Raw genomic sequence first — 17,989 nt, 5'->3', positions numbered from 1 at the left:
TGGCTCTGATATGGTTGAGTACAGTGATTTAAAAAATCAGAAAGGAAGTAATATATTCATTACCCCTTTGTTATTTGGCTTAAATTGGTTAAAAAAAAACAAAAACAAAAACAAAAACAAAAAAACAACCCCTACATCTTAGCTGACACAACATTCGTAGGTTTTAAAGCCAGTACTCTGCCACAACAGGGAACACAGTCGCTACGTTAATGAGCATATACAGTTAGCCATAGAGAATAAAATTTAGTTTGGAAGAATCAACTAGACCAAAAATAGTAATTTCTGTTCCTGAAGGTTCCTGGCTACAACTGCAACTTTCTGATTTTTAGAACACTTAAATGTTCAAAGGTGAAAAGAATTTTGCAAACCTGGGACAGTGACCTTAGTTCCTGCTTTCCCAGCACTACATGGTAAACACCCCATCATCCGAGTAGGAAAAAAGCAGCAACGAAAAGGTCATTTCCTTTCACTTTCTGATCCCATCACCCACTACATCAGCTCAATTTGTTTGCCCTATTAAGTGATCTTCCAAATTGTGTAGGCCAAATTATTTCAGCCGAACAAATCAGTTTCTAAAAGTTAAAGCTCCTCTCCCCTCATTCTCTGAAGAGCTAATGCCAAGAGGTTTTACTGGGTCTCCGAACTGTGTTTTAAAAGCCCCTGCTGGCTTGGGTGGAAGCCCAACTACCCCGACTTTTGGAGGACATCACACATTCCGAAGTGGTAACAGCCATGGGAAAACCCACCACTGGGTCTCTGTAAAGGCTGTGTCTGCTTCTTTCCCCAGTGTGTGGAGTCTCAACTCGTACCACGGGAGGTCGAATATACGGAGGGCAGAAGGCACAGCTCGGGGACTTCCCCTGGCAAGTGCTGGTACTAGGCCAGACCACGGCAGCGGGCGCGCTCCTGCGGGACAGCTGGATCCTAACGGCGGCGCACGCGGTGTACGCGCAGAAGGAAGCGGCCTCCTCCTTGGACATCAGACTGGGTACCCTGAAGAGACTGTCGCCTCATTACACACAAGCCTGGGCTGAGGCCATTTTTATACATGAAGGTTATACTCATGGCGCTGGCTTCGATAACGACATAGCACTGATTAAACTGAAGAACAGAGTTGCAATCAACAGCAACATCCTGCCTATCTGCTTGCCAGGAAAGGAGGCCGAATCCTTCATGAGGACAGAGGACGTTGGAACTGCATCAGGATGGGGGTTAACCCAGAGGGGTTTTCTTGCCAGAAATCTAATGTTTGTTGACATACCAATTGTCGACCGTCAGAAATGCACCGCCGCGTACGAGAAGCTGGCCTTTCCGGGGGGGAGGGTGACAGAGAACATGCTCTGCGCTGGCTTAGACGGCGGGGGCAAGGACAGCTGCAGAGGGGACAGTGGGGGGGCGCTAGTGTTTCTGGATAATGAGACACAGAGATGGTTTGTGGGAGGAATAGTGTCCTGGGGTTCCACCAATTGTGGGGAAGCAAATCAATATGGAGTCTACACCAAAGTTATTAACTACATTCCCTGGATCAAGGACATAATTAGTAATTTTTAATTTGTAGGTCTTCAACGATTCCTTAGTTTTAAAAATCCCTGCAAAAGCTCTTAGTAGCCATGTGGCCTGAGAGCCACGAACTTGGCAGTTGTCGCTCTAACCCCAAACCACTGCCACACCACGAATCAGCCCGCCCTTCCCACTCGTCAGTTTTTCACCCCTTACTCTTTGACTCAAGGGGACACAGATGATTAGGCGGGATCACCTTTGCCAATCCAACAGAAACTCACTGGCTAAATATGCATTTAATTACTTACAAGTCCAGTATCTTTTGTACTGTTTCTCTACATTTCTACAGATTGCCTGTTCATGTTCTCTAATTTTCCGTTTGGGGGCTTGTTCTTATTGATTTCTAACAGAACTTTATATATTATAGCAAAGCTGGTTCACGGATAGCCTTGAATCATGATTTTTTTTTTTTTTGTAAATAAACTGGACACATGGATACTTTGGCTTAGGTGCTGACTGACTCCCATGTTTAAAAACCAATAGCACAAATGGTGAGATAGAATTTTTCACTTATCAAATTGGCAGACAAAAAGGAACATGGAATAGCACTATTTCACACTGTTGAAGACAATATACATTTTCTAAAGGACAATTTGGAAATATCTGAAAAGCCCTGACAGCATGCATATAGTCTTTGACCTAGTAATTCCAATGTTAAGAATTTAATTTAGCTGTGAGGATGTTCTGGCACTTGGAAATAACCTGAATAATATTCACATATAGAAAAGAGCTGAATCAAATGTGGCATCTTCTTAAGAAGAAATACGTCAGAATTAAGTGGTGGTTTAACAGATAAATCTACAGTTGGTTTTTTTCCTTCTTACAATGAACATGGAAATACTTGGGCACGCTTAACAAACAACAGATCACATACCATACAATAGCTAAGTATAGAACTCATACACCGTTAAGAGCTACTCACCTAGTACTCAACAACAAATTATTCTAATTATCATGTACATCTTCTTTTTCCAAAGGACACAATTTAAGCCGATTTAACCTTAAAGAGCTAAGGTCGTTTTCACTGGCTGTTCCTCCTTAAGAAGTTCTAATAGGTTAACATTTAACAAAGGGGTTCATTCTAGCCAAATAACTACCACTCGTGTAAAAATTCACTGTTGACTTTTGGCCCAATTTCTCTGGTGCTCATTAAAGGGGGACCTTCTTGAGACTCACTTTTGAACGGCAACTTTCCATCGCCTTTGTCACATATAAAAAAGAAACTATTTTTCCAGTAAGACTCCAGACACTAAACTGTGGTGACAACAAATTTTTTATTCAACTGGTTCAAAAAGTTTTGAGAATTAACGCACTGAGTTGACCAAACAGACTTTTAAAAACAAATCTTTGTCAAATAGTTTACTTCTAGACTTCGTTTTCTTTCTCTTTTTTCTAGGGTAGAATTAAATACCCACAGCTCCTGGTACCACAAACATGTTAGCAGAAGGCTGGTCCACATCGAGAGCCTTCTAAGACTGGTAACTAGATTGACAACAAGTGTAAATAAGGGATCAAAACCATGCCATCGACAAGTGAACTTACCCCTGGGCTCCTTGCAGGCTTGACAGTTTAGTCTTTGGAGGTCCCCGAATACCATTTTAAGTGTTACCATGTTACTGCTGCTGAGTAATAGTGCAAGTGCTAAAATGCAAAATTCAGATGGTACAGGGTTTGGAAATCATGCAATTTAGATGCAGAAAAAAAAATTCAAACAATGCAAGATCCTTTTACAGAGGAAACTGAATAACGAAACAACGTGGCGATCACAAGTCTAAAGGACGACTTCATTTCTAAAAGTTTCAAACACGGAACTTCAAAATGACAAACCTATTTATCATAATCTGACCAGATACGGGCATCAGGTAAAACTACCAACACAAAACCGTTCACACTCTTCCATCAGAAAGCAAGCTCAACTCTCACTGCAGTTACATAAAAAGTACAACAGAGAATCCGTAATTATTGCTTTTACATACTTCACAATGCATCGTGAGAGTCTAATCTGAGTTTGTAAACGATTTTATTCAACCTTACTCTAGTCCCCCACTTGTGGGGTACAAAGCCCATTTCACTTAACACTTCCAGACAGACAACCCACCCTGCTAGTTCTTAAAGCTATCAGGCTCTATAATGGATTTCAGGCACAAGATAATTTGTGGTTTCTTCTACTTTATCCCTACTGCAATTAATTCCACTTTTCAAATCCCAAACTAGGAAGGTGCTGATATGCCCTTCTTTTCGACTGCTATGCTTTGCTACAAAGCACTTGAAAATAATTAACAGAGTTCTTCCCACTCCCCCAAATAAGAATATTTTTAGAAGGCATTGAGTCCCAATGGAGATTTATACAGGCCATGTAAATAGAACATCACCCAAATGCACAGAGGCACTAGTAAAAAGCCGGAGGGTACTGCTTACCATTTTAGGTGCGGTCACCCAGACTTATTAAAAACTAGATTTAAAAAGAAAAAAACAAAAACAAAAAACAACAACAAAAAAAACAACAAAAAAAAACTTTCACTTTGGACAATGCAAGAACAAATAGCAATTAAGTCTGGGTATCAGGTGTCAATGCATGACAGGTGATGAATCCATTTGACTTGAGACAACTTTTCAAATAAGTTTATTTGAAGCAAAATAAACTATTGCCAAGAAACTTTATGAAAGTTCCATCTCAAAAGGGTCAAAAAAGGGGAATTAACTGCTATGAATTCTTTGCATTCAGGGCTGCAAAACAAAGACACATATTATTTAAATCAGTTTTATTTAAGAATTTCCAACATTGACAACTCTTATAAAAAGCATCCAAGCACAGGACACAAAACTGCATCAAACAGCATTCTTATGGGTAGCTAACAGACATGAGAACTTCCACCCTTCTCTGCGACACCCCGAGCTCACTGGTGAACTCTGCTTCCAAGTACTCCTGCAAAGCACGCCACAAGCTCGTCCATGTTCTCACCCCACCAGCTTCAGTTCACGTGACCACACTTACAGATCAGTAACAGAAGAGAACACACACCATACAGCATTCACAGCAGTTGACAAAGGGGTGGGGGAAGTACAAGTAATCGTTTCACTTAACACATTCAGCTAACGTGGGTCATCTAGGAACAAAACTCACTTAGTCTTCCAACAGATGTGGATGTCCTTTGAATGCAAAAAACATTCGTACATTATTTGCTATCATTGCTCTCTGCACACTCTCTCACCAAAGCCACAGGATTGAGAGACACATCTCGCCAAGTTAAAAAATATCCATTATGCACCACCAAGTCTCTGCACGCGCTCTCTCCTTTTCTCGCTCATACTAGCCTTTCATGCCTCGGCACCACCATCAATCCCACACAAGGTTTCAAAAGTTCAAACAGCCTTCTGGATCCATATCACAGCCTTGCGTTCATAGCGTTGATACGACTCCATGAAATAAAGAGTAGCGGATAAAAATGGGACACCCACCGTCAAAGACGCAGCCTGCGCAGCGTGCTGACGAGTTCTTGAGTGAGGAAGCGTGCAGACAGAAGCATTCCTGTGGTGGAACATTTACAGCACTACTTTCAATGAAGTGCTTCTTCCATAAACATTTGAAATGAGATGAACTGCAGAGATTAAATGAAGGCTTCATATTGTACTTTTGCATGTGAAGGGAAACAAGTGTTAAAAAAACAAGAACAAAACCAGAAAGAACCAAACACTGTGACACCATCGTCTCCAAGAAGGAGACTTTGCTAAGGGAAAAATCCATACGGCGGGGTTCAAATTAAAACAAGGAGGAAAGAATGTGGTTCTGACCAATGGTTTCCATTTGAACATGCAAAGAATTCGCTTGACAAGTGCAGGGATAAAAGATTACAGGAGAAACCTTTTGATATCAACTGTAGTGCGTTGGTTTTTACCCATCAGGCAAACAGCAGTTCACTTCCAAACACTCAGTATTTCAACCCTTTATGTAACAAAACTTATAAAATTCCTTTAGCTTTTCCTCTTTTTCTAAAGAAAACTGTCAAAAATACTGTTGAATATACTCCACACTGGACAAAGCAATTTTGAGGATTCTTAGTACGCGTGTATCTTACAATATACTTACCATGTGTTTAGAAAAATCTCAATCCCCGCCAGTCTCTACCGCCCCCTCTCTACATCCCCCAGCCAGACGACTTGGAATCCATGCTCGAGCCAAACCCTCCATTAAAACCGCTGCCCGACCCCGCGTTCGATGCGGATCCCCAACCAATGGCTGCGCCGGAATTAGAACCGCTATAGGAGTTATTTCCAGAACCAAAGGCCTGATTTGGCTCCCTCTGCATGTTGCCTTGGCTTTGGTTGTTCCCCGACGGGCCCGACTGGTTCTGCTGACTGGCCAGCATGCCCATCATGCCCCAGCTGCTCTGCAGCGCTGCCTGGGCCGCAGCCATCATCGCTGGATTAATGCTGAAAGCACCGAAGTTCATCCCTCCGCCCATATTACTTCCTTGATTGTTCCCCAGGCCAGCCCCACCCCCTCTACTGTTACCAAACCCACCCTGATTCCCAAAGCCACCTGGATTACCACCGAATCTTCCACTTCTTTCTAACTGTCTATTGCTATTGTGCTTAGGTTCAGCATTGGATATGTGCACGCTGATTCCTTTAATGATCAAGTCCTCTCCACAAAGAGACTGGGCAACCTGTAAGAAATAAGGGGCGGAGATAAGGGAGATTAAACCACTGACTCACGCATCAAGGTAGCAATAACACTTAGATTTCAAGCCACTGTCTAAGCCGGCGGACAAATAAGCAACGACCGCTCATTTCATTCAAACCCACAAAACCGCCTTTAGCTCTGGGAAGGCAGCAGCGATCTGTCCGCTTACTCTCAAGAAACAGAGCTCTCCGAGTTAACTGCCTCACACTGAAAACGTATCGCAAGGGTTTATCATGACCATCTAGACCCACCTATCCCGTAGCTCAGCTAAGGACGGCAACTGGCGGCGTGGGAGAAGTTCAAGACAATTACCTAACAGAGTCGGGACAAAATTATTAAAGAGAAAAATACCTGATCGTCTGCAAACGTAACAAAGGCAAAGGCCCTGAACGGTTTGGGAATGAAGACGTCTACCACTTCCCCGTACTGGCAGAAGAACTGGCGCAGCTCGTCGGCGGTCATGTCCTCCGTGCAGCGCCCGACGAACACCTTCCTGCTTCTCAGAGGCTCGTCCGGGCTTTGCTGGGCGAGTCGAAAGAAAAGAAAACTATGAGAAATATTCTACGAGCCAAGAAAAGAGGATCTAACAAAAGTTACCTGCCTTTTCTCTTAGTCATTAACGAAGTAGGTACATTCTCAGTTTTCTGCACCAGCGCATCTTTTGAAAACTTCGGTGAGGAAAAACATTTTATTTTTTTAAAAAACCTAATTTTTAAGTTTTCTCTGCACCCAGCACGGGGCTTGAATTCACAACTCTGAGATCAAGAGTCACACACTCTACCAACTGAGCCTGCCAGTGGTCCCCACATTTTAAAGTTTGAAGTTCACGACTATCTATTTGGATTAAGGAAAGCCAATGACAGAAATGCCCTGGCAAAGACGCTGACTGTCCTAGTCAGTCCTGCTTGCCTGAAACCAGTCAGGCCTTCATGATAAGATTAAGGTATTCTGACCGTCCTTGCGTTTTAATGTGTATCTACGTAAGAAAACTGTTCACTCACTAAAAATAACAAGAAAAAGAATACAACAAAAAACTTTTAGTTTAGAGGGATGATAAACCAAAGATTTCAAACAAACAAAATATTCAGCACACATGCAGGTACTAAGGCTTTAACAAGGCAGAAGGTTTCAGGAATCCACCAGCCACCACCTTTTCCAAGTGCATTTTATGTGTCATTTTACAATGTCTTCTAAGGGAGTTTGTCAGCAAAAAGTCCCAAACCACAGGAAAAAAAGAGCAAAGTACCTTAGAATTAGGAAGCTTACAGTCACACCACCGTCCGTCTATCATATGCCGCTGTGACATTACTTTAACCTGGGTTTCATATTCCGTAAAACGAACAAAGCCAAACCCCTTTGAATGACCAGTTTTAATATCCTTCTTGACCTAGGGAGAAAAAAAAACCCCCAAAACCAATGAAATTAACTAGGACCCCCCCCCCAAATCAGTTCCTTGGTAATTTGAATGGATTCATTTTGACGGGAGTTGCTCAATTAAAATTTAAACCATGTCGTTCAAGTGTCTGCCTTCAGCTCAGGTCATGATGGAATTGAGCCCCAGGTTGGGCTCCCTACTCAGCGGGAGGCCTGTTTCTTCCTCTCCCACTCCCCCTGCTTGTGTTCCCTATCAAATGACTAAATAAAATCTTAATAAATAAATAAATAAATAAATAAAACAAAGTAAAACTCAGACCAAGTTATTCTTGAGGTAAAAAAGAGGAGGATAAACATTGAATCTAGACCATGTTAATAGTTAATCATGTCACAAAACAGAATTTTAACAAAATGTTTTAGAATGCAAATATATATTAGATCTAATATTTACAAATCCTAAGTGGGAAAAGCAGAAAAAAAGTATTTTTCTTTTTAGAGTTTATTTTAGTAATCTCTCAACCCTGAGATCTCACAACCCTGAGATCAAGTCACATGCTCCCCCAAATGAACCAGCCAAGTGCCCCCACCTTTAAAAATAAGTGCTTTTTGATCTCCCAGCAATGTAAGTTATAAAGAAACAGGCTATGGGCACCTGGGTGGCTCACTCAGTTAAGCACCTGTCTTCAGCCCAGGTTATAATCTCAGGGTTGTGGTATCAAGCCCTGCATTGGGCTCCCTGCTCAGTGGGGAGTCTGCTTCTCCCTCTCCCCTTGCCCCTACCCCCGCTCTTGCGCATGCTCTGTCTCAAAAAATTAAAATCTTAAAAAAAAGGAAAAACAGGCCCTTGAGCCTTTTATGTAGGAGGATTTTATAACATCAAAGGCAAAAATATAGGCTATATGCATAATGGGAAACAGTATAACCCAAGTTTGGTTTTTGTTTAAGGAGGCTCTAGGCCCAACATGGGGCTTGAACTCACAACCCGGAGATCAAGAGTTGTGTACTCTACCCACTGAGCCCCCCAGGCATCCCAACCCGTATTTCTTTTCGGCCTCCCTTATGTATGCATGTAATAAACACAAAAATACTGTCTGCTGGGCGCGAAGGGCAGGCAGGGTCACCAAACTATAGGAATTCTGGCTGTTCATTCATGGGAAGAGAGAAATCGTTCTATGAAATCAAAGTTTACCTGAACCATGAGAACTTCTCCAAAGGTACTAAAATATTCTTTTAGATCCTGTTCAGTCGTTTTCCATGGAAGACCCAACACTATTAAATCAGACGTTTTCTGGACAGCTCTTTTCACTTTCACTGCTGATGAAGCATCTGTCTCATCCATTTTTCTTTTGTTATCTAAACAAAATGAGCAGAGACCTTTCAGAACTCCTCACTTAACATGTCTTAAAACACATCGGCTCCTACACCTAACAACAATGAGCAAAAAGATTCTAAGCGTAAGATATTGAAAACTTTCGCAGAGTGACGTCAGCTCTCACAGCCGGACGGAGGGACTGGGGAAGCGGCTGAGGGGCTTTGCGGGTGCGAAGGCACCTCTGGTTTTATGTGGTCTTAAGATTATGATGGTTTGCTCTCCCCACTCGAAAGGCACAGCAAAACAAAAATAATCCCACTTCACTCGGACTCTAAAAACATAGTAAGGGGAAAAACAACAGGCTAAAAAGGCATGCTACACTTTGTGCCTATTAGAGCTGCGTAACTACTTTAATGCCTGTAACTTTAAAAAGTTATATACCAAAAAACGACCCAACTTTTATCTCCAGCTGTATATTCAAGGGCGACTTCAATTTTCTTTTTCTTTCTTTTCTAAGCGTTCAACCATGAACTCATGTTGATTTTGTAATAAAAAAGAAAGTCTTGGGTTATTTTTAAAAAACAGTATTCAGAAAGGAAGTGGAAGAACTGAATGAGTTTTAAGAAATAGACGATCTTTAATTCTACAGATTTTTCATTTATTCTTTTTGAGAGAGAGTGAACGCACATGCACACAGTGGGAGAGTGAGAGGGAGAAGCAGGCTCCCCACTGACCAGAAAGCCTGATGCTGGGCTCCATCCCAGGGCCCCGAGATCACAACTTGAGCTGAGGGCAGACGCCCAACAGACTGAGCCCCCCAGGCAACCCTAGACTTTATTTTTTAGAGCAGTTTTAAGTCCACAGCAAAGTGGAAAGGAAGGCAGAGATCGCCCACACCTCCCCTTTTACCTCCACAGGTGCACAACTTCCCCCATTATCGTGATATTCCTGCCCCATCCAAGACGTACATTTGTTACAACTGATGAACCCACACAGACCTATCTGGATCTAAACAACATTTCACATTCAGGTAACAGCATACTAAAGAAAAACTAACTTGATACTGTTAAAAATGTTCTCAAAGGGAAAGGCAAAGTCTTGCATACTAATCAAACAGGATACTTTTTGCAACACGGAGTTATAATAAAAGTAACACAGCAAAAGTAACTAAAGCAAATTCTTACTACCAAAATGTACCTGTTTCCTCCACAAACTTAATGCTTTTTTTTAGATCTAGGACACCAGTGTTAAGTGGCAATGAGAATAAGACCAAAACCCCAAATTAAAAGTGCACTAATTCAAGATTTGGATTCCTGCTCTTGATTATCCTTTAAGGAGGGAAAAATCAGATTAACTGAACCAATGATATAAGCTTGCAAGGACAAAAACCAGAACTAAGTATCGGGGCACTTTGAAAGAATCTATTGACAAAAGACTCATCTTCACAAAACAGTCTTAGTTTTCTTTAAATTCAGCATTAACTTGGCATATTTGTCCAGATAATTAAATACATAGCTTTCTCTTTAGAAAAACATTCTCTATCTCCACTTTTCACTAATTTAGACTAGAGACGTTCCAAACCAGTCTATTAGCAAAGTTTAAATAAATACTGGGGTTACAGGAGAGGTTTCACCGTGACATGAGGCGCTGCACCAACTCAGAGGAGACACAAACACCACAGTTTAGAATTGCAAAAGCAAATGGCAACAAACCTTTGGGATAGTTGACAACATACACTAGGTTCCCCCAGCCAGCATCGGGGGCATGCAGAATTCCCTCCACCAGCCGGACACCTCTCATACACTGCGACACTGGATTCCGGTAGCGCAGCCCACACGCGCCGGGAAACTGGGCTGTAACCGTGGACAGCAGCACTGTCCCGTCGTCTTCTGATGGTATTTCAATGGGCTCGTCATTCTCATCTTCAGTTACCCGAATATACTCGGACATCTTTTCTTACCTTTCTTAAAGGGAAAAAGACATGTTAATGACATACACTCAGGTGGAAGACTTTTTCCTTAAAAATCATCCGAACACACACTACACACTACCGCGCTAACGTTCTAGGACTTCTAGAAGAACTTTAGGGTTCGGGTTCTTATAGGTGTTGGTGATCACTGAAACGAGGCCAAGGCAAGGACAGTGCCTTGTGAGTTCATTCCCGCGATAGACACGTGCCCAGTGCCCGCTATGCATCAGATGCTGCATCGGGAACCCGTCAGTCCGACGGAGCACGCTGGTGACAAGGGGCGTGGCGGGGAGGAAGGGGACGCAGAGATGACAGCAAACAAGCTATTCACTTATTACAGCTGTGCTATATGCCACTAGAAAGAAGTCAGTCATCCTGGGGGGCCGAGGAGAACCTACGCTGAGACGTGTGTGGGGATCAGAGCACATGTCCCTAAGAACGCGATGCAGAAGCCGTGTCGAGGAGGAACGCAAGCAGTGAGCAGGAGGAGAGCAGGAAAAAAGTTCCTCCCTGTTCCTCATTGGGGGGCTTCCGGGGGGAGTTCCCCAAACTTGATCCAAGGACAGCGACGACAAGTCCTTAGCGACGCGGGCCGCCACCTCCCAGAAGCCAGTGCGTGGGGGCCGAGGGAGGAGTTTTTAAGCGCGGCCCGAGGTACAGACGCGGGGACCCAGGGCCTAGGCTGCCGGGGGCCCCAGGCGTGCCGGATGCTGGAGGCCCAGGGCACGGCTCGGGCCGGAGGCCAGGCCAAAGCTCCGCCTCGGACTGCACGGCACCGCGGGCCAATTGTCCCTGCTCCGGCGCCGGCTGCCACCCCGCGCCGGGCCCTAACGACGCGCCCGCGCGAGGCCGCTCAGGCAGGACGAGGCAGGCCCGGCCCCACGGCTCCCTTCCCGGGGCGAGGGCGGAACCCGCTGCGTCCGCCTCGGGCCGCGCAGCGCGGGAGCCGAGACGCCCAGGGTGTCCTCAGTGAGAAGCGCTCGCGACTCACCCGCTAGGCCGCTGCTAGGAAGCCCGACAGGGAAACCGAAGCAGCGAGGGATCCAGGAGCAGCCCAGCTACCGCTTCGCTCCCACAAAATGGCGCTAGAGCCGCCTCCTCCCCCCGCCGGCCGTCGTCTTCTCCCACCGGCTCCGCGTCAGGAGGGGAAGGACGCCGCACAGAGGCACAATGACCTTCTCCCAGAGAGGCAGCGCTCCCTGCTGAGAGACTGAGCAAACGGGGAGGACTTAACGCTATAATATGACCAAAAATCTGGGCGAGGAAACCCCAAAATTGAAAAAACAAGGAAGCCTAGACTGTTGGCTCCCCCCACGTAGCGTGACAGATGGCTTCGCCGGACCAACCGTCGGCCCCCGGTCCCGGCCCGAGCTCGCGCACTCTGAAAATACGCGAGACTAGCTCAGGGGCAGGACTAGGAGGGACAGGGCGGGACCAGGTGAGGTGGGGCGGGGCGGGGCCAGAAGGGGGCGGTGCTAGACGGGGGCGGGGAGCCGGGTCCCGGGTCTTCCTGACTTTGGAGAGGCAAGAGAGAGCCGGAAAGTCAAGCAACCTTTGTTTAAAAAGCCAGCCGGGTGCATCCTCTCCCCACTCCCCTAGGCAAGCTCCACACCTGGAGAGAATGACTTTATTTCAAACAAACAAATGATAGCGCCTACCATCTACCTCGATAGTCTCGTGTACGGAAGGTACTATTGATAAAATTCGCATGTACAGGTGAGGAGAAAACTGAGGCACACAGAGGTTAAGTATCTTGCATGAGGTCACCCAGGCAGTAAATGGCGGACCTGGGATTTGAGCCCCAACTCTAATGGTAACATACTCCAGCTCCAGGCCTCTAATAATAACACTGTGCTTTTCCTGTAATAGGACAGGCCCTGCCCAACCCCACAGGGCCAGTCAATGGTGGGACTGGGATTTGAACCCAGGCAGTCTGACTCCGAAGTGGAGGAGCTCCACGGCCTCCCGGACAGCCTCCTAGGGAATAAACACTAAGACGGGCAAGGGCAAGTCTGGGTGGGTGCTGTTTCTGCTAACCAGATATCGGCTGAGTCAATTTTCAGAGATAAGGGAAGAGAGCGTGGAGGAAGACAGATTGCGGATCCTTTACCGGCCTCGGGGGCGGCCCAGCACACAGAGGACAGCAGAGTTTGGGCACATGGGCGCCGATGGTCACTAACATTTTGAAGCACCGGATGAAGCATGGAGGCCTGGGTCATCTGAACTCATACACTCAGCCATTTTGGGGGAAGAAGCTCGTTTTATCGGGTGCCTGGGTGGCTCAGTGGGTTGAAGCCTCTGCCTTTGGCTCCGGTCGTGATCCCAGACTCCTGGGATCGAGTCTCACATCCGGCTCTCTGCTCCGCAGGGAGCCTGCTTCCCTTACTCTCTCTCTGCCTGCCTCTCTGCCTACCTGTGATCTCTGTCTATCAAATAAATAAAATCTTTAAAAAAAATAAAAAATTTAAAATTAAAAAAAAAAGTTCGTTTTATTATCTCTCCACTCTGCAGAAGAAACTGAGTCTCAGAGGCCGTGAGAGTCGCCTGAGGTCAAACAGATCCCCAAATGCGTCACCCAGCTATAAATTCCTCTCCCAGGTCTATCTGTCCCTGAAGCTGTGTTCCTGGGCCACATGTTCTCTGTGCCATGATTGAGACTGAGGCATTTGGTGTGGGCAGCTCTGTGGGCCTTGGAGACCAGCCATAGGTGGGAGGAGCAGGGTATGCAGAAACTGGAGAAAAATCAAACAGGGACAAAACCACAAAAGCTGTCCCTTCCCCCAGAAGTTTCAGGCCAGCAAACACAGTCTTGAAGAGAACAAACACTCCTTCGGGAAGAGAATCAATGATAAGGTCAGAGGGAGGCTGAACAGTGGAGTCCTCCTGCTCTAGCTGGAGCTCATCTCTGGGTTTCAGCCCTGCCGTCATGATTGGTAAACGTTCTGCTTCCTTAAAATGTGTTTTGTAAGTTCTCCTGGTTTGTTTGTTTCTTTGTTCATAGCCCTTATACGTTAAGCTTGAGGATTGTTAGAAAGCCAAACATATCTGTTCTTACCCATCTCTTCTCTTCTGAGCATTTATTTATTTATTTATTATTTTAAAAGATTTATTTATTTGACACAGAGAAAGAGATCACAAGTAGGCAGAGAGGCAGGCAGAGAGAGAGAGGGGAGAAGGCCCCCTGCGGAGCAGAGAGCCCGATGTGGGGCTTGATGCCAGGACTCTGAGATCCTGACCTGAGCCAAAGGCAGAGGCTTAACCCACTGAGTCAACCAGGAGCCCCTCTTCTGAGCATTTATTAAGTGCTTTCTGAAGACAATAGGTCAGAAAAGATAGACGGAGCTCTCACGCCTCATCCAGCATTGTGCCAAAACTACAATGTAAAAGACACACAAGAAAAATGAAGGCCAGGGGCACCTAGGTGGCTCAGTGGGTTAAAGCCTCTGCCTTCGGCTCGGGTCATGATCCCAGGGTCCTGGGATCGAGCCCCTTGTCAGGCTCTCTGCTCAGTGGAGAGCCTGCTCCCCTATCCCCCACCGACGCCTGCCTCTCTGCCTACTTGTGATCTCTCTCTCTCTCTTTCTCTCTCTCTGTCAAATAAATAATTTAAAAATCTTAAAAAAAAAAGAAAAAAAGAAAAGAAAAATGAAGGCCAGCCACCGTGGGCATGGAGTGGTCCAGAATCCAGGGACAGAGAGTTAATTAGAAGATGATCCCGGGAGACCTAAATAAAGCACATGTGTGCCAGTGCTAGGAAGATGCTGCGGGACTAAGGGGCTCCCTAATAGTTCTTTTAGGTGGTGGCTTCCCGTATAAGGATGAGGATTCTCAACTGGAAGGAAAGGACACTGGGAAGGGAACCAGAGTACCTGGGAACGGGCCCCAGTTCTCACCCCACTTACTAGTCCACGCTGCCTCACCTCCCCTTCCCCCCTCAGATTCCCAGCTCTGCCAGCTCCAGAAAGTGTACAGAATGGAACTCTAAATGCATTCTTGAACACTACAAGAAATACCAAGATAATGAAAGTATTTAAATAAGAGTAACTTCAAGATTTACTTTTCTCTTAGTCCCTGTGTTTTTTGGTTCCACCGACATTAGAAGCTGCCTCTCCAACTGGTCTAGGTCTGACTTAGATTTCTCTAAAAATTTTTTTTAAAGATTTTGTTTATTTATTTGACAGACAGAGACCACAAGTAGGCAGAGAGGCAGGCAGAGAGAGGAAGGGAAGCAGGCTCCCCGCTGAGCAGAGAGCCAAATGCGGTGCTTGATCCCAGGACCCTGAGATCATGACCTGAGACAAAGGCAGAGGCTTTAACCTACTGAGCCACCCAGGCGCCCCTCCCTTAGTCATTTTAAATCTAGAAGAATCTCCCCCTCCAGGATACTGACTTTTTTAAAGACATCTGACTTTAAAATAAAGATATTTTTAAAATATCTAAAATGCTATACATTTTAGATTCATTTGGTTGGTTCCTCCTGGCATTACCTAGCTCATTCCTCTCTCCCCTATTTTTCCTGCGTACAGAAAGTTAGGTTTAAAGACATGATCACTTTAGGTTAGACACAATGGTGAGAATACTTTGTGAGTAAAGGCATGTCTGTTTCATTGCATCCGGTCAGGAACACATAATGCCTGGTTGCCTCACTCTCAGTGATGCTAAGTTAGATTTTTGGTTAAGACTGTGACCACCAGGGGCGCCTGGGTGGCTCAGTGGCTTAAAACCTCTGCCTTCACCTGGGGTCACGACCTCGGGGTCGTGGAATCGGGCCCCACATTGGGCTCTCTGCTCAGTGGGTAGTCTGCTTCCCTTCCTCTTTCTGCCTGCCTCTCTGCCTACTTGAGATCTCTGTCTGTCAAATAAATAAATAAAATCTTAAAAAAAAAAAAAAAAGGACTGTGACCACCAGATCTCTCCAGAAAAAGCGTATTTTCCCTCTCTGCAATTTGCAAGTAATCTCTGGGTGATACTTGGGCACAGGCCAATATCCCATTGGCCTACAACCTTTCACTTAATGGGTTTGCATCCACTGACAATATTTGCCTGGTTCAGTACCTTCACTGGGGTTGCAAAATGGCAAATTTTAAAATGCTATCATTCCCTCTATATTCCTGTGTAAAGAACTTTCCTTCACCAGCTGGGGATGAACTACAATTCCTTCTAAACACTTACTTTTTATCAATTTTCAGAATAGGTTGACGTAATAATTACCTCCAGTGTTAACACAAGAACTTTGTTTTCTCTATCTCCTTTTTCTTTAAAAAAACATTTATCAAGTAGGCTCCAAACCCAGTATGGAGCCTAACACGGGGCTTGAACTCATGACCCTGATATCCAGACCTGAGCTGAGATCAAGAGTCAGATAAATGAGCCACCCAGGTGCCCCAAAGATTTTATTTAAGTAATCTCTACACCCAACATGGGGCTTGAACTTACAATCCTGAGGTCAAGAGTTGGATGGCTCAGTTGGTTAAGCCACTGCCTTCGGCTCAGGTTATGATCCCGGAGTGCTGGGATCAAGTCCCACATCGGGCTCCCAGCTCCGCGGTGAGTCTGCTTCTCCCTCTGACCTTCTCCCCTCACATGTTCCTTCTCACTCTCTCTCTCTCTTTCTCAAATAAATAAATAAAATCTTAAAAAAGAGAGAGAGAGAGAGTTGGATGCTTCACTGACTGAGTTAGCCAGACACCACCCCCCTCTCTTTTTTTGATAGTCATTATGAACTCTTGGATTTTATTTATTCAATGATTTACAATAGGTTACAGTCATTAGTGTTTTTAATGATCAAATTGTCCTAATGGTGGCCTGGGGAGCCCTTTAAACTAGCTTTGGGTCATTTTAATGTGTCCCTATTAGTCTCTGACCATGTTCTTGCTTTCTGGCACAAAAAGTTCACCTTATACCTTCCCTGCACCAGCCCTGGAATCTGCCATTCCTCTAAAGAGCTCTGATTCCTTTTAGTCAGGAAAGGCATTTAGAAACTAGAATTTGGGCGTTAGTTGTACTCATTGCTACTAAGGTTATCACAGCATTTTTGAAAAGTAAAAACACATAATACCAAGGCAAGGTATTTTTGTCTCATCACGATTTACTTTCTTTTAATTTAAGTGCCTCAGAACCTGCCAAAGTTATGAAACGTTTCCTAGTTTGGCCTAGGTCTTCTTTTTTTAAAATTATTTCTTTAAACAACCAATTAGTGCAAAAATACCAATAACAAAAAACTGCAGTCCCTTATTCTCCTCATATATATACTTACATATATTTAAATAATAAATCTACTCTGCAAAATTTTGATTCATTCATTTTAGAGGTTATCTGTTGATTACTTATTATGAGTGAAGGCTTTCCTCTCAAACATTCCTGTATCATGTCCTCCATCATCTTAATAATATCACAATGTTTAGTTAAGTACACACTCAATGTTTTCATTATTTTTTTAATTTATTTATTTGACAGACAGAGATCACAAGTAGGCAGAGAGGCAGGCAGAGAGAGAGGAAGGGAAGCAGGTTCCCTGCTGAGCAGAGAGCCCGATGCGGGGCTCGATCCCAGGACCCCAGGATCATGACCTGAGCCGAAGGCAGAGGCTTTAACCCACTGAGCCACCCAGGCACTCCTCAATGTTTTCATTATTATAATGAAGTAAATTTTATTCAATACTGACCCAAGAAGTATCCTTTCTTGTGCAACTTTTTCTTTTTCCTGGAGTTAGTAATTGCCTTGTTTTTTCCACTTGTTTTGTTCTCCTTGAACATCCACATCTACATCCTCAAAAAGCTGTATGAACCTCTCAAAGTTTTCCTTAAGTCAACTCTGTCAACAGTCGATGTCCTTCATGTTTGAAAATGGCTTTATTCAATGATCACACTTGACTGACAGTCGGGTTGCATATAGAATTTTAGGTTGAAAATCATTTTTTTCTCAACACTTTGAAGACATATTCCCATTACCCTCTAGCTTCTCTTGCTGCTTTTGAGAAATCTTATTGCTTTCTTGGTCATTCGTATAATCTGCATGTTCTACCTGAAACATTCATGATCTTTTCCTTATCACTCGCAGCCTGGAATTGAAGATGATGACTTCATTTTCC

At 44.5% G+C, this 17,989-nt stretch overlaps 2 protein-coding genes and 1 long non-coding RNA gene across 4 annotated transcripts; 1 reads left to right on the top strand and 2 right to left on the bottom strand.

The window, feature by feature from the left end:
* The first annotated feature begins 407 nt into the window (after positions 1–407).
* On the top strand, positions 408–1,567 carry LOC116871337 (mannan-binding lectin serine protease 2-like). Its single transcript, XM_032864028.1, has 2 exons — positions 408–430; positions 765–1,567. Exons 1-2 carry the CDS (start codon positions 408–410, stop codon positions 1,549–1,551), a joined length of 810 nt encoding a protein of 269 aa, XP_032719919.1. The 3' UTR covers positions 1,552–1,567.
* Positions 1,568–4,166: 2,599 nt separating this feature from the next.
* LOC116871047 lies at positions 4,167–5,319 on the bottom strand. Its single transcript, XR_004383332.1, has 2 exons — positions 5,020–5,319; positions 4,167–4,287 (listed from the first exon to the last, which is right to left on the bottom strand). It is a non-coding gene; the product is annotated as an uncharacterized LOC116871047 (long non-coding RNA).
* Positions 5,320–5,667: 348 nt separating this feature from the next.
* Positions 5,668–12,009, bottom strand: TARDBP (TAR DNA binding protein). 2 transcript variants are annotated; one of them, XM_032863389.1, is made up of 6 exons: positions 11,891–12,009; positions 10,643–10,890; positions 8,808–8,971; positions 7,491–7,631; positions 6,596–6,766; positions 5,668–6,227 (listed from the first exon to the last, which is right to left on the bottom strand). In XM_032863389.1, the coding sequence occupies exons 2-6, from the start codon at positions 10,878–10,880 to the stop codon at positions 5,697–5,699; spliced, it is 1,245 nt and encodes a 414-aa protein (XP_032719280.1). In that variant the 5' UTR covers positions 10,881–10,890; positions 11,891–12,009; the 3' UTR covers positions 5,668–5,696. The 2 variants fall into 2 exon arrangements, with proteins under 2 accessions (XP_032719280.1, XP_032719279.1); XM_032863388.1 differs by having other exon boundaries at positions 5,669–6,227; positions 10,643–10,894; positions 11,891–12,008.
* Positions 12,010–17,989: the final 5,980 nt, after the last annotated feature.

Source organism: Lontra canadensis, unplaced genomic scaffold, assembly GCF_010015895.1.
Source record: "Lontra canadensis isolate GAN:19392208 unplaced genomic scaffold, GSC_riverotter_1.0 scaffold25, whole genome shotgun sequence".
Taxonomy (NCBI): Eukaryota; Metazoa; Chordata; class Mammalia; order Carnivora; family Mustelidae; genus Lontra; species Lontra canadensis.
This window is presented reverse-complemented; position numbering and strand designations above follow the sequence as displayed.